This window comes from Neolamprologus multifasciatus, chromosome 3 (genome assembly GCF_963576455.1).
Source record: "Neolamprologus multifasciatus chromosome 3, fNeoMul1.2, whole genome shotgun sequence".
NCBI lineage: Eukaryota > Metazoa > Chordata > Actinopteri > Cichliformes > Cichlidae > Neolamprologus > Neolamprologus multifasciatus.
The window spans coordinates 12414433-12431835 of record NC_140441.1 but is presented as its reverse complement, the minus strand read 5'-3'; the positions used below and the strand labels follow the sequence as shown (position 1 = coordinate 12431835).

General features: G+C 36.0%; 1 protein-coding gene across 1 annotated transcript in view; it reads left to right on the top strand.

The window, feature by feature from the left end:
- Nucleotides 1–301: 301 nt before the first annotated feature.
- Nucleotides 302–17403, top strand: part of LOC146521636 (uncharacterized) — a 39365-nt gene continuing 22263 nt past the window's right edge. Inside the window, exons 1-10 of the mRNA XM_085154100.1 lie at nt 302–451; nt 604–646; nt 1658–1825; nt 1966–2199; nt 2398–2497; nt 2808–3046; nt 6246–6488; nt 13631–13888; nt 16554–16952; nt 17085–17183. Of these exons, the coding sequence (XP_085010226.1) occupies nt 613–646; nt 1658–1825; nt 1966–2199; nt 2398–2497; nt 2808–3046; nt 6246–6488; nt 13631–13888; nt 16554–16952; nt 17085–17183 (1774 nt within the window). The 5' untranslated portion in view covers nt 302–451; nt 604–612. The remainder of the gene's footprint in view (nt 452–603; nt 647–1657; nt 1826–1965; nt 2200–2397; nt 2498–2807; nt 3047–6245; nt 6489–13630; nt 13889–16553; nt 16953–17084; nt 17184–17403) is intronic.

Here is a 17403-nt window from a genome sequence, read left to right as displayed (position 1 = left end):
TTTTTTTTTTCAGAATGATAAAGCTTTAACCTGCATTTGTGGATGGCATGGTGAACTATTCGTGACTGTCCATCTTTGCTTCCCTACATTTCTAATATGCTCTTTTTATACCCAGTCATGTTTTCGACCTGTTGCCAATTATCCTGCTTCGTTGTTCCTCCTGCTTTTTTTTTGTATCACCTAATTTTTCAGCCTTTTGTTGCTCACACGCAAACTTTGTTGAGACATGTTGCTGCTATCACATTCAAGCTAAGTTTAGATTTTACTTCCTGATAGTTTTGTCAAATGATTTGTCACAGAAGAATCTGTTTTACTTCCTTTAGGCTTAGCTACACCCACAAGGATAATCTTTAAACAGTCACAGCAGAAGTTAAGCACTAATAAACCCTGACATTGTCATGCTCAATGTATCCTAAGGGGCACTTGGAGTATTTTTTTTTTCTAAGAATCGGTAAGAACAATTTATATATCCAACATATTTAACTGGAATGTTTTCTAAGGATCTTTTTCCACATCTGCACATCCATACATATGTTATATTTATAGTAGCAAAGATATATTTATTTTACATTAAACAGTTTAACATTATCACTTTTTTCATAGTTTGGACTTATGGATTATAGACTGATCATCCTGGTATTCACAGGTTGGTGCCTCTTTTTCTATTTAAAAAATCATTACAGGTCAAAAGTCTTCCTTTAATCCTACATACATACATGTGTTTCTAGATAAAATGTTACTGCAACAGAGTGGTCAGCTTGAAAAAAAAAAAAAGAAGCTGTATCCATCAGTTGTAAATGTATTCTTGAGCAGCAGTCCTCAACCACTGGGCCACAGACTGATACTGGTCCGTGAGTCATTTGGTACCGGGCCGTGGCTTGGGTTGTGAGTTGAGGCTCGGGTGTGAAATTTATGGTTTTCAGGGTTTTTAATCTTTTTTTTTTTATCATTTCTATCGTAAAATTGGTTTCCCTGGGTCTTTCCCGTATGTTATGAATAAATGTTCTTTTTTTTGTACCGCTACTGGTTTTATTTATTAATGTTTTATTTAGACACGACACCTTAAAAGTCGGTCCATGAAAGTATTGTCGGACACAAATCGGTCCATGGTACAAAAAAGGTTGGGGACCACTGCTCTAGAGGACATCTGGATTTGTTGCTGTAGTCATAATTTTCGATTTTTCTTATAACTATGACAAAAAGAACTAAATTGATTCAAATACAATACAGATTTCAATCAGTTATGAATGCTGTCTGAGGTGTACTTCCCCACAGTTATGTAAACCTGTTCGATGGTTTTTATGAGCCTGAAACTGAAGCTAGCTCTAGCTAAGCCTACAGAGGACAAATTTTCTCAGCTTTAGATTTTAAATTCAGTGCTGTTTAGTCTAGGTTTAGTGCAGCATTCACTAATGTTATATAACACAGGTATGTAAAAGTAAAGTCAGTGACACGGTATTGAAGGAGGTATTTTCATGATATAGATTTATGGTGAAACACAAAAATCATATCATTGATTAAGACACTTTGTGAAACCATGAAGTAATATTTCTAATAATATATCTGATTCATATTCCCTTTTATATAATTTTGTTAAATAACATATAAATTCTACATAATTCATAATGCTACATAATTTAATAATGCCTTATTTCAGGAGCACTGGTTAGTGTTGCCTTTTGTCAGACTCGTCAGTACTACTTTGTGAGCACCTCAAAGACATGGGCAGATGCACAGAGTCACTGCAGAAATGTCTTCACTGACCTGGCAACCATAGAAAACACAGCTGATCTTTATGCTGTCACAAGCATTGCACCAAACACAGGTGAGTGTTTAATATTGGAAGTAAAAATAATACATAACAAACTGTAAATATATATACATTCACAATAAGTTGACAACAACCAAATTCTTGAGAATCCTTAGAGGAATACAGAAAACAGCAAACTGCATCTTTTTAAACAGGCAAGGCATGGATAGGTCTCCATGATGACCTGCAAAACAGTTGGAGATGGTCCCTAAATGACAGCAGCTTCTATGGTGTTGGAGAGGCAGCATTTAGAAACTGGTACCCTGGTTCGCCCAACAATTTTAATGGACAGCAACAGTACTGTGTGGCACTTTTAAGTGGGAGTCCATATAATGGTGAATGGGATGATCGTTATTGTGGCAATAACTACTTCTTTGTGTGCTATAATGGTGAGTTTACATGGAGTAAGAATTAACAATGTGTCAAATATTTCTCCTCAAACATTTTGACCTATTCAGTCTAGATCATAAATCTACTATTAGCTCTTCCTTTTCATTTCCTGAACTCCACACACATTTTATTGAAAATATATAATCGGCAAGTCCAACCTATCAGTCTACTGGTTCATTATTTCTGTATATTTGCAGGTACAATAAATGGTGAAGCATCCTTTGTTAAGGTTGACATTGCTGTAAATTGGACTGATGCTCAGAGTTTCTGCAGGAATAATTACGTTGATCTAGCCAGGTATAGTATCAACTAAAGAAGGCTTTTCTGTTTATTATGTCAGGGCCATTAGCTGATTAGTTGGTTGCCTACTTTTGTTTTAGTCTTTTTTTTATTTTTTAAGGTAATAGAAAATAATGAAAATATACTACACAAAAATGTGTGTTCCCCTGTTTGTTGCTGGTTGACACCAAATCTTGAAAGAGCCATTAAATGCACTTTATTTCAAAATTATTTAAATAAGTTCTAATAACACATTGGAAAATGTGTTGCATGTTGAAGTATCGGTTGTTTTACTTCTGCTTTAAAAATCCGACTCTTCTTCTTGCAGTATACGGAATCAGAAAGAAAATCAAAAGATCACAGTCCTAGCAAATGGAGTTTTTGTGTGGATCGGTCTGTATCGGCAAAAGGTGTGGTCTGATGGGAGTGACTCTCTGTTTCAATACTGGGCCACTAGGCAACCAGACTCTGGAAATGAGCAGTGTGTTGCTGCAGATTTCAGTGACTCAGGACGATGGTCGGATGAATTGTGCTCTAACAACTTTCCATCCATCTGTTTTACTACAAGTAATAGATCCAATTTCTACTCTCATATACTGAATAGATATTCATTTTTGAGTTAAGGCAGTTTACTATGAGGTGCTGTAAGGGACATTATTACTGAAACGCTCTCACACACACTACTGAAACTTTAGCTCTCACACACACACACTACTGAAACTTTAGCTCTCACACACACACACTACTGAAACTTTAGCTCTCACACACACACACAACTGAAACTTTAGCTCTCACACACACTACTGAAATGCTCTCACACACACTACTGAAACTTTAGCTCTCACACACACACACTACTGAAACTTTAGCTCTCACACACACTACTGGAACGCTTTCACACACACTACTTTAAGGTGTCTTTGATAAACACAATAAAATAAAACCAGTACCGCTACCCAAAAAAAGAAGATTTATTCATAACACACGGGAAAAGGCCCAGTATGTTATATAGTTAACAATATAAACTATATAAAAATAGAAAAACGATAAATACCCTGAAAACCATAAATTTTTAAACCCGACCTGGTACCAAACGACTCACAGACCGGTACTGGTCCAGGACCTGCGGGTTGGGGACGGCTGTGCTTGTAGCCTAAGTGAAGCAGCCCTTGAATCCTTCCCTTGATTCCAGGAATGGATTCAAGGTGCAACACAGAATTCGGCAAGTATGTCCTGTTTCCCCTAATTTTTTTATATTGGCAACTCAGTTGTTAACACTGTTAATCAAAAATTCTAACGACATACAAGGAATATACATTTTTAATAAAGCCTTCAAAATAAGTCAATTTGCAGATGATACATCTATTTTTTTGATAGATAAATATGTGGTAGAGAAAACTAAATTTTCTCTAAAGCTTCTCGTTTATCTCTCAGTATCAAAAACTGTGAACTACTCCCGATTCATACAAGCTCTGACTCCTCAATAGCTTTGGTTAGAGTTGAATCTAAAGTTAAATATATAGGGCTGATAATATCTTAAAAAAAAAAAAAAAAACCCAATTAGCAGAAAAGACACCAATATTTCTAACTGTATCATGGAGATGAAGAAATCACTTAGCCACTGGTTAATCAGAGACCTCGCTATTTTTGGCAGAAACATCCTATCTAAAGCTGAAGGCATCTCCAAATTGATTTATCCTTGTCACTCTCTATATATCTCCTCCAAAAACATTAATAAAGCTAGTTATTTTCAAATTTTTGTGGAGGAATAAAACCCATTACATTGAAAGATCTCAGCTTGTGAAGGAATACAATAAAGGTGGTATCAAAACTCCAGAATTTGAATTTATGGTTGGTACCCTTAGAATTAAGTGGTTAAAATCTTGTCTGTCACAGCCTGACTCTACTTCATATCCCATGATCCTTGTTTAACAAAATAGGAGGATTAGAGTTTATTTTGAAGTGTGATTTTGAGGTAAATAAAATCCCGATCAAACTTTCCAAAACAGACTTTGCATTTTGCAAAATGAGATTTACCCACAACTTCTCACCATAATTCAACCTTATGGAATAATAGGGTAATAACACTTCATCAAAAATCAATTTTCAAGAGTGACTGGTTTAAACAAAAAGATTTGTTGGATGATAACGATGTCATTCTAAGTTACACAGACATTTCAGAAAAATATTGTCTAAACTGTTCTCAAAGAGAATATAACAAATTTTGTAAACTGGTCCCACTGCCTCTGCTTCATTTGATTAAAAACTTTATGATATACAATAATTTCTCATCAGTGCTCCCAAATTTATTGCTAGGGCAATGTCAGCTGTTTGATAAAAATGCAATAATACATTTATTAGTAGTTTCTTCAAAGACAAAGTATTTCATAGTTACGACAGAATGGTTACATTGCATGGTTCCAATTTAGTTATTTCATATACACTGGATAAAGCATGCTAACAATTTATGAAATAGCCTATTCTACCTAAAGTAAAAGAAACACACTTTAAAGTAATAAACAAAATTAATCCTGTGGCAGAATTTCTAAAAAAAGAAATTTGGCTTTGAGGTGGATCAGTGTTCTTTTTGTACTGATGAAAATGAAACCCTAGAACATCTTTTTTTTTTCTATGCCCTATCACACAATGCATTTGGTGTGACTTAAAAAATTGGATTTCCCTAAATATTAATGATGTGCCACTATTTGAATTACATCATAATTTATTTTTATATGGATCATCTAGCAATGGGTGTCTCAGACATTATTAACATCATCATACTTTTGAGTAAATATCATATCCATTGTGCTAAATGGAGGAACGCTAAGCCTTCTCTCCCTGGTTTTATTAATGATTTTAAGATATTTCTTCTTTGTTAAAAAAGACAAAAAGCACATATGCCAAAAAAATTAACCAGGATAATGCCCGTCTTCTGCTATTGGAAATTTTGACTTATGCTGAGGCTAATATATTGTTAAGTAATGCAGCTGCTTCACTTAGGCTACTAGCAGGTTGCTGAGTAGACATCTGTGTAGTGGTTTGTTTGAAATCTACCACTTTTTCCTTCAGTTTCCTTGTCAGGAAACAACTTCCTGTTAAACTGAAACGCCTTCCTGTTCAACTGAAATGCCTTGGTTTTTCAGTAGTGTGTGTGAGAGCTAAAATTTCAGTAGTGTGTGTGAGAGCTGAGCGTTTCAGTAGTGTGTGTGAGAGCTGAGCGTTTCAGTAGTGTGTGTGAGAGCGTTTCAGTAGTGTGTGTGAGAGCTAAAATTTCAGTAGTGTGTGAGAGAGCTTTTCAGTAGTGTGTGTGTGAGCGTTTTTCAGTAGTGTGTGTGAGAGCGTTTCAGTAGTGTGTGAGAGAGCGTTTCAGTAGTGTGTGAGAGAGCGTTCCAGGAATAATGTCCTTTACGGCACCTCATAGTTTACCATGCACCAGTTTGCTACTGAATTCTCATGGTCAAACCAGTACTTTTGGTTTGGGAACAAGTAGTCCTGTAAGATAAAATTGCCAGTGAAAAAGATGTTTATATTTATATTTTGTACATGAAACAAAAGCAGACACAATCATTTTAATATTATATACTATATTAGAATATACAGTTCTTCACAGTTTGCATGCCAGCTAAATACAGTGCAAATCTACTGATGTAATTTTAAAAACAGTATCTGTAAAGTGATTATTGGGCTTTGTTAAAATGGCACCAAACAAAGCTAAGGATTTCACAAACACTGGCAAAACAGTTTTTGTTGTTTCTTTCATTTACAGTGATGTTCAGACTAACAGGACAAACTGAGAGCAGCATCGCTCTGCAGTGGAATAAGATCAGCAACAATGTCGGCTTTATTCTCCAGTTTAATGGTAGAACGACAAACATCAGTGCACCAGCTGGAAATGGACCAGTAAATCACACAGTCTCATCTCTCACTGCTGGAACTCAATACACATTCACTCTCTACTCTGTGTTTGAGAACGTCAGAAGCAGTGGAGTCAGCATTACTGCAGTCACTGGTATGATACTACATTTCTTGCTTACTGTATCTCCCATTATAATATCTTCTTATATATGTGTGTGTTTATATATATATATATATATATATATATATATATATATATATATATATATATATATATATGAAACAGTAGACGGTATGTGAAAATATTTACCTGAGATTCAAGGGCGTAGATTTGGTTTTGGAATTGGTGGGGACAGATGATTCAACCACCGAACCCTGTTTCTTATTTTTTTCCTTTTTGTCTTTGCTTCCTGATTAAAAGAAAGGAGAAATATACTTGCCTACATATGCTATTCTACATGCTTTTTTAAAATTACAATTCATAGTTTTATATGTGAATTATATAATGTTAAATTACTATTAAACAAATGACTGACTAAGTATTTTAGGCTTTAGTTTACTTCAGCCATATTCCATATAAAAAGTGAGACATGTCAATTCAGATTCTTTGTCAAATATACACTAATGAATCAATTTACATCAGCAGCCTAACAATTGTCATGATAATAAATACTAGTTAATCTATAGCACCAAATCATCAGTCAGTCACATGTGGCCTCGCCTCTTCACCTCTGTCCGAGCTACAACATGGCAGAGCTGCCTCTTTCACCTGATAAATAACAGTGAGACAATCCAAATACATGCAGTCACACATGTGCTTCAAATACAGTCACAAACCACCAAGTCATCATCCAATTTCACCTGTGATCTTGTATCACCATTGCTCTCTGAGCTTTGTGTTGGTTCTTCTGTCACCTGACAAATAGGACAAACATGACAATAGGAATAAAATGGGTAGCTGCTTCAGTGTTTCTGTCAATTTGTGCAGATCTTGACTCGTCAGTAATGTTTGTAGGGTGAGTGCATTTTTAAAACAAGTTGTGCAAACTGCACTACAAGGTGGAATATTTGTAAAATCATGACTATTCATGACTATGACCTATGTCAGTGCCATTAGGATGAAATTTCTGTGTCACCAACATTTAACGTTAGACATATAATTCTAACAGCCTCTGTAAACTAATATCCTGGCTTGCTCGAGGCTGCCGTTTTCTCTGACAGTTTCAATCAAAATTAGAAATGCTGCTCTGAGACTGAGAGAACTAATACTGCTGCCTGTTGTGCAGTTAGTTTCCAAAACACTTTATTCATGGTTACATACAATTTTAGACTGATGTGGGCCAAAACCTAGCATAGTCTGTAACGTTATTATGACGGACACATTTTAGGAGTGAACTTGACTTTAAGTGAATTACAGGTTTCTTTGAAAAATACTTGCTGCCATCCTCCTCTCCTCCTTGCAGTTCCTCGCAGCGCAGGCTTGCCGCTGCTAAAACTAAACAGAGCTCCCTGGAAGGCACAGCCACCAATCACATTGGCCATATTTGTCACATGACGTAGGACTCCAGTAGAGAACGTAATTTAACTCTTTCTGCTCCGCTGGGTGAATGAGACGTTGACAGATCGTTTTTTTCTTACTATCGGGTTTGTTTTTCTTTACTCGAAGAGATCAAATTATTGGTGGGGGCAATTCAATAATAGCTGGATATTGGTGGGGACACGTCCCTTCCGTCCATGCCAAATCTACGCCCTTGAGATATAGATATAGATATAGATATAAATAGACATAGATATAGATAAATAAAAATTCCCCACTCGCCCCTGTGGGCGGTCAATCCTTCAAGCTCGGGTCCTTTACCAGAGGCCTGGGAGCTTGAGGGTCCTGCGCAGTATCTTAGCTGTTCCTAAGACTGCGCTCTTCTGGACAGAGATCTCTGATGTTGTTCCCGGGATCTGCTGGAGCGAGTGGCTCCAGCAGATCCCAGCAGGATGCCCCCAAGGGTGGTGGAGAATGACAGAGCTAAGATCCTGTGGGACTTCCAGATACAGACGGACAAAATGGTGGTGGCTAACCAACTGGTCGTAGTGGTGGTAGGCAGGCAGACATAGATGTAGCGACTCTGAATGACAGCAACATCAGGAAGAAGGAAGCTTGAGAAATACTAAGGGCTCAGAGAAGAGCTTGAGAAGATGTGGAAGTGAAGGTAACGGTGGTCCCAGTGGTAACCAGAGCACTAGGTGCAGTGACTCCCAAGCTAGGCCAGTGGCTCCAGCAGATGCCAGGAAAAACATTGGACATCTCTGTCCAGAAGAACACAGTCCTAGGAACAGCTAAGATACTGTGCAGGATCCTCAAGCTTCCAGGCCTCTGGTAGAGGACCCGTGCTTGAAGAATGGACTCCCCACAGGGGCGAGCGGGGAATTTTTACACAGTTGATATTATGTGGAAATATTTACGTGACATTGCACAGATCAATGTCAAGAAGTGTACTCTTTTTTTTTACCAGCAGTCATGATCATACTTTATAACAAAACAGTCTTATAATACTGGTGGCTCGGGTCTAATTGACAGTGCAGGTAAAATGCATCCATCAACTTAGCAAACTTCTCATCAAGAAAACAATAAAAACAGCAGAAAGAAAAGAGAAATTAAAAATATATATCTATATTTTACATTATTATTTTCATGTTCACATCCAAACAACTTCTGAAAATCTTTATTTTTTTCCTGTCAAGAACAAATCCAACAATATATCATGTTTTTCTAGAGGTATTCTATCTTCGTACATTGCCATACCCAGTGAAATTGTGTCTGGCATATCTTTATTAACTTGCTAGGAGTTATATATGTTCAGATTAACCAACTATAGAGTGTTTGTGTGAAGTGTTTCTTCAGAGTAAGATGTGTAGCTCAGACTGCTTTCAAGTCCTCTTCTGCAATTTTAGTTTCCAACTCTTCATTCCATGTATTCATTTTATAATGTGCACTCTCTGCTGAGCAGGATATATAGAGATGATAACATTTCTACTGGTGTTTGTGGGAGTTTAAATTACTGACTTAAATTAGTGAATTGTGTTATCTTTATATATATATTGCTTTTATATAGAGCAATATAAATAATCAGGAATCTGCTCTGGAATCTATTGGAAAAGTGACGATTGGATAATGAACAATGGGTATGGAAAGTGTTTCTGGCCTTACGGCTCAAAAAACAACAACAAAAACAAAAACACATAAATGACAAGTTTGGACACAGATTATAGGTTTCCATTCAGAGATATTGAAGAGGAAGAATTTGATTATGAAAAGGACTGTCAAGGTGGTTATTTTGCCACACACGCTGAGAAAACGAACTTCAAAACGTTTAACTATGCAGAGCACAACATGCATGACCCTGAAAGTAACATTGACCCAGATACCCACTTCTACAATAACACCAATAATACTTGTGAGTACTATACAGATGACCAATTCAATATGAATATTAAAATGGCAAATGCATTGTCGGTCATACATTTCAATAGTAGAAGCCTGTATAAAAAATTTTCTAAAATTACAGAATGTTTAAGTAAGTTAAAAAAGTTTAATATAATTGCAATATCAGAAACATGGCTCGATAATGAGAAAATTAGTGAAATGGGACTGGAAGGATACGAATTATTTACAATGAACAGGGTGAATAAAAAAGGAGGCGGTGTTGCCTTATATGTAGATAAAGTTTTGAAATGTAGTCTGATTGAATGTATGTCAAGCACCATAGATAACGTATTGGAATGTGTCACTATTGAAATCCATGTTGAAAAAGCTAACAATATAATTATAAGTTGCATCTATAGGACACCAGGTTCATGCCTTGAGACATTCAATGAAAAACTTGCTGCTATGTTTAGCAACCTAAATGATAAAAAAGTGCAAATAATTTGTGGTGATTTTAATATAGATTTGCTAAACCCAAATGGACATCAGAAAACAACAGATTTCATAAATACAATGTATAGTAACTCCCTTTTCCCTGTAATTATAAAACCAAGTAGAATAACAATTGATACAGCTACATTGATAGATAATATATTCACAAATAAAATTGACCATGAAATAGTAGGTGGACTTCTTATAACTGATATAAGCGATCATCTTCCTGTTTTTGCAATTTTTCAAAATTATTTTGGGATTAAAACTAAACAAAAGAATCAAATATTTGATATGATACGACTTAGAACAACAAGAGCCATTGCTGCCCTCCAGGTGGACTTAAAGGAACACAATTGGAATGAGGTTTTTGCAAATGAAGATTCAAATAGTGCATATGATGCATTCTTATCAACTGTAATTTCACTATATGAAAAACATTGTCCTTTAATGAAAATCACTAGAAAGCATCACAGATCAAATAAGCCATGGATCACAAAAGGGATAGAAGATGCATGTAAAAAGAAAAATAATCTATATAAGAGATTCATAAAACAGAGGACAAAAGATGCTGAAATAAAGTACAAGTTATATAAAAATAGATTAGTAAATATTATAAGAACAAGTAAGAAAGAATATTACCACAAATTATTGGAGCAAAGTAGAAGTAACACACAAGAAACATGGAGGATATTAAATAGTATAATCAAAAAGGGCTCAAAAAATAAGAATTATCCAGATTATTTTAAAAAAGATAAAGATATTGTGCTTGATAAAACTAAAGACATTGCAAATGAATTTAATGATTTCTTTGTAAATGTTGGCTTTAATTTAGCAAAAGAAATTCCAGAGTCAAGAAATAATAACGACCTAAATAAACATATTACTCAGAATGTGTCCTCCATGTTTATTGGTGTTGTAACTCATAGAGAAATAATTAACATTGTGAAGACATTTAAAAATAAAAAGTCCACTGACTGTTTTGGTATTGACATGATATTAGTTAAAAGTATTATAGAATATATAGTGCAACCTTTCGCATACATTTGTAATCTGTCCTTTCAAACTGGTGTATTTCCCTCACAAATGAAAATAGCAAAAGTTATTCCAATCCATAAAAACGGAGAGAGAAGTCAGTTTACCAATTATAGGCCAATATCACTGCTCCCACAGTTCTCAAAAATTTTAGAAAAGTTATTTGTTAATAGACTTGATAAATATATTGAGAAGCATAATCTCCTAAGTGATAACCAATATGGCTTTAGAGTGAAAAGGTCCACTTCGATGGCAGTGATGGAACTTGTAGAAGGGATATCTAATGCTATAGATAATAAGGAATATACTGTTGGTGTTTTTATAGACTTAAAAAAGGCGTTTGATACGATTGATCATTCTATATTAATGAATAAACTAGAGAGATATGGCATAAGAGGGTTAGCATACAAGTGGATGAAAAGTTACCTGGATGACAGATATCAATATGTCGAATTCAATAATGTAAAATCTAAGCAGTTGAAGGTAACTTGTGGTGTTCCTCAGGGCTCCGTGCTGGGCCCTAAATTATTTATATTATACATAAATGACATATGTAGCATTTCCAAACTGTTAAAATGTGTATTGTTTGCTGATGATACCACTCTGTATTGCTCAGGTAAAAACCTAGAACAGCTTCTGACTACAGCGGAAAAGGAGTTAAATATATTAAAAAACTGGTTTGATGTAAATAAGTTATCATTAAATATAAAGAAAACAAAATTGATTATTTTTGGCACTAGACAAATGAAAAATGTATCTAAAATCAGGGTTAATGGAATTGAAATTGAAAGAGTGTACGAAAATAAATTTCTTGGAGTGATAATTGATGATAAGCTGAGTTGGAAGTCTCATATAAACCATGTGAAAACAAAAATGTCAAAAACCATTGCTATTCTCTATAAAACAAAGCATGTCCTGAACAAAAAATCATTATACACACTCTATTGTACTCTGTTGCTTCCATATATGACTTACTGTCTGGAGATATGGGGTAATGCATATAAAACGAACACTCTTCCTATTTTCAAGTTGCAAAAAAGAGCTATAAGAATTATAAACCAATCAAACTATATAGAACCAACTAACATTTTGTTTATTAATCTGAATACCCTGAAATTTTATGATTTAGTTGAATATAAAATGGCACAGATAATGTATAAAGCACAAAATAACTTGCTTTGCCCCAGTACTCAGAAGCTGTTCAAAGTCAGAGAGAGTCAATATGACTTAAGGGGAACAGATTTCTTTAAAAAAAACAAGATAAGGACAAATATAAAGCAGAGATGTGTTTCTATTAGAGGAGTTAACCTGTGGAATAGTTATGACAGTGATTTAAAAAGGTGTAGTTCATTTTCCTTGTTTAAAAATATGTTTAAAAATAGAGTATTAGAAAAATATATATATCAAGAATGAAAAGAGCAGAAAAAAAACAAAAACAAAAAACAAAAAAACCTCTTGATTCTTTTGCTTTGATGTAGTTACTTACTAAGGTGGAAAGTTTTTTGGGTTTTTTTGTTTTTTTCTTGTTTGTTTGTTTGTTTGTTTTGTTTTTGCTTTGTTTGCCTTCTCTCACCCCAACCGGTCGCAGCAGATGGCCGCCCCTCCCTGAGCCTGGTTCTGCCGGAGGTTTCTTCCTGTTAAAAGGGAGTTTTTCCTTCCCACTGTCGCCAAAGTGCTTGCTCATAGGGGGTCATATGATTGTTGGGCTTTTCTCTGTATCTATGAAGCGCCTTGAGGCGACATTTGTTGTGATTTGGCGCTATATAAATGAAATTGAATTGAATTGAATTGAATTTTATTATTTGCTTCGAGCCCTGTGTACAGGAGCTGCATGCTAAAAGATCTTTTGTTAAAAGGGTTGGCGTAATAAGCAAATGCTTCAGCCAATACCTTTTGATTAGCCTTGTCTCATGCTTTCTTGCTTTGTGGTAAATCTTTGTTCTGTCTTCACTGAGATATTTGAATGCTAATCAATAAAAAACATATCACTCACTCATCTTAGTATGTTTTCTTCTGAGGTGAGGATATTTAAATAAATGTAGTTGGTTTTTTTTCAGTTCTCATTTTTCAAAGGACATGATAAAATCAGAGTTTGGAAGATACATTTTTTGAATCTTTTAAAACCTTAAAGAAGCCCAAACTTAAAAAGTAGCATCTGCTGTTTGAAGCTGCAACTGGGAAATGTTTGAAAAAGATAAACTAATGTAAAACCTCCATCTTTAAATAGTTGATTTGATATAAATGACTGGTATTAGGACAATTTTCTGAGTCATGAAGCCAGCGACAATTTTGGTCTTAAAGATGCTGAACTGTTACTGACTGAACTTACTATGAATTATTTTCTTTCTCAGCTCCTCTAAATACAGACAGCTTCATGCCAATTGCACAAACTGAAACCAGCATCACTCTGCAGTGGAATAAAGTCAACAACAATGTCAGCTTTGTTCTCCAGTTTAATGGGACAGAGACAAGCATCAGTGCACCAGCTGGAAATGGACCAGTAACTCACACAGTCTCATCTCTCACTGCTGGAACTAAATACACATTCACTCTCTACTCTGTGTTTGAGAACGTCAGAAGCAGTGGAGTCAGCACTACTGCAGTCATTGGTGAGTTATTGTATTAACAAAGATGCCTCTGCTTTTGAGTATACCAGTGTGAAATGAAGCTTTTACTACAGCTCATGTATTCCATATGATTTATAAAAACAAGAAAGGTGGTTTAGAAATAGCAGAATGCCTTTTCTGTTGACATTACCTATTTTTAAGGAAACGCTCCAATTAAATTCAGACTACAAGAACTTAAATATTTTTTAATATCTTGAAAGTAGGAGAGTTATTGTTAGAGGTATTTTACCTTAACTTAAAACTAAAGCTGGAATTTGAGACGTTTTAAACATAATATCAGGAGGATCAGTTCTTAGCAGGTCTAAAATTTTGATTAAACTAATTAAATACAACCTGAAATGAACACATGACATGCCACGGTTTCATTATTTATTTCACAAAAGACTAAAACAAAGTACAAACACCGTAAAAAGCTTTTAGAACCAGCTCTAGCAGCAGTAACATGGAGTCAAAATTTTCTTTAAAATGGCAAAAAATGAATTTTTTTTAATGGCACTTTTTTTTCTTCTAACGTGGAGCAGTGTTGATTTAAGATGCCAGGAATGGGTTTCCTCTTATCTACTGATACTGGAATTGAATACGCATTTTAATAATATCAGTTTGTTTTCTGAATCAAACATCTGACACAACTGACAAGAGTGCTGGTCTGAGCTCAACAATAGTCATACACATACAGACACATACATCCAATCAGGGTGTCCAGAGCTGTCTAAAATTTGATCAGGAAGGCCTTACAGAGTTGGTGAAACTGTGCTGTGAAAACGATGAGTTTTTATCAAAGGATGACCCTGTCAACACGGTGAATATTGATGTGTCCCCAAGAACCATGAAATTCTTGTAAAGTATATGTATTGCATGCTCCAAACTGATAACAGTCCTGACTTGACCACATCTGTATACAATAGTATGGGCTACTTAGAGCACCACCTAGTGGGAACAGGTAATGTTGTGTTTTATACTTTGACATACTCCTCCTCACAGGTTGACCAAATTGACATGAAAAGTGGTCTGAATAAACTTAGACCTTGATGATTCTTTTGTGTGAAAACTGTGACAGTTCATTTCACCATGAGCTGTTGCAGGGAGTTGCTGAGGGGCTTGCAAAGTTGCGAAATTAGACTCACCTCAGTCATGATGAAAACTTATGAAGCTTATGTGTAAGTTCAGTAAGGAAGATCTGTAATCACTCATCTACCTTCTTTCCTCAGTATTCATCTGCTTTTCTGTTATTTACACGACTACTGCTTTGTCACGATGTCAGTCTCAATACTGACATTACTCTAGTCCAATCATCTTCTCACCCAGTTTGTCCTGGTTTAAATCTGTCATTCTCTTTCATGCAACCCACCTCCTCCCATTCTCCATCTCAGCCGGAGCTCTATTCAAGCTTCAGTCATCTTCTTCACCACCACCATCTAGACTTGGGGTGTTTGTCCCAAATCTTATCATCACCGGGATTCTTTTCTGCCATAATTGGTCATCGGTCTAATTGCTGAATACATTAATTTCTCTGTCTCAATAAATTGTGAGCAGTTCTTCAAAGTGATCTCTCAATAAAATATATTAAATTTCTTACTTGTGCATGTGGCAAAATGCCCCACTTGCCATATTTAAATGAAGCAACCCCCGCAGTATGTTTCATCCACATCTATAAAATATAAAAAAATTTAGCTTCATGTAATGTCCCAAGAATGAATTATATCCATGTACCGACAACAGACAATCACTATTTGGTACTAAACATCATCAAATATACACTAGATTTGCATTGTGGGTTCCACACAAGATATACAGCCACATGATGCTGGGTTTTCTCCAACACCACCTAGTGTGCACAGTGAGGGATAAAATCACTTTTTGGTGCAGCAGTCTGTATATGACTTTCATCTTGTATTTATGAAATGAATTTGACAAAATGCAATGCTCAAAATCAAATTACATTTTGCACAAAGAAAAAGAATATCAGAATTTGATACACATGTATAATATCAAAGATGTGCAAAAGATTTTCTCCTGTGCCCAGGCTTTTAACCCAACAGAAAGTCAGCCATTACCAACTGAATAAAACCACAAACTTATCTTCAATGCATCCACCAGGGTCTGAGTGTTTATGTGATAGTTAGCAAAGTACCTCAAGCGGCTGCAACACGTTCTCACTCCCAAACCGTAACATTTTACGCTAGGTGACAAATCGTCAACATATTACGTTTTCGGCTACCCACCACGTTCCTAAATGACGACCTCGGAAAAATGAGGAAATATGAGAACCGTATGGACTCAATCTACACATGTTCGCTCTTTTTCTTCAAATCTCTTAGAAACACGCTATTTAACATCATTAAAGTCTTGGTTAAGATCAGGAAAAAGGTTATGGTTAGGGCTAGGGATAAGGTTAGGTTTAGGGCTGGAATACAGGGCTGGAACGTCTATTACTGCAGGAGCGTCATTGCACTGGATTTCAGCCATAACCCGCCGCGTACCATAAGAACACCGAAGGTCTCCTTTTGCGTTCCTCAGGAACGCCGCGGGACGTGACAAAACGTCGGCATGTTACGCCTCGGGAGTGAGAACGGGCTGGCGTAGAATACAGTGCTGTATCAATAAAGATGATTTGGCTTGTAATACAAAGTGCTTGTTTGTCCTGCAGGTGTGGACTGCATGAATTTCCAATGCTTTGACCCCTGTCAGAACTATACTGCTCTGAATAATGATTGGCGGTCAACAAATAATACAAACATTCAGAACCTACACTGCGATCGTAATATTGACTGGCAAGGCTGGTATCGCCTGTTTCTCGGGCAATCCAGTGCTCGTATTCCAGAGAGGTGCATAGACTCAAACAGGTGTGGGACCCATGCACCTTTGTGGATAACACAACCTCATCCCACACAGGCTGGTGAAATTGTGAATCGCATTGTGTGCAATACGTGGAGTGGTAGCTGCTGCTTGTTTACCTCACACACCATCCAAGTCAAACTCTGCTATGGAAACTACTATGTCTACAAACTTCAGAAGCCAGTCACGTGCTATCTTGCATACTGTGCAGGTATTATTATACTTTTAACTATTACTACACTTGATCAAATTCTTATTTATCATGTTTTCCTTAAATTCACCTGTTCACAACAATGGCTCCAGCATGAATGCAGTACTTGTATTTATTTTTAACTGTAAATAGAGGTGAATGGAACAGACCCTGGAATTCCTTCAACCACAACATCTCCAGCTACTCAGGTCAACATCACTGCTACAACAGCAATGAGCAGCAGCACAACAGGTGAGGGAGAGATCCGTCTAGTTAATGGAGAAAATAGCTTCTGCTCTGATAGGGTGAAGATCTTCCACAGTGGACAGTGGGGGTGTTACGACCCGGCTCAAAAGCTGCAACATAAAAAAAGGAGACAAATACCAGATTGTAAGTGAGAAGAGGTTTTAATCCTAAAATGGATAGCAGGTTGGCTAACATGGCTGGTACCACCAAGGCACGGCTAGTGATG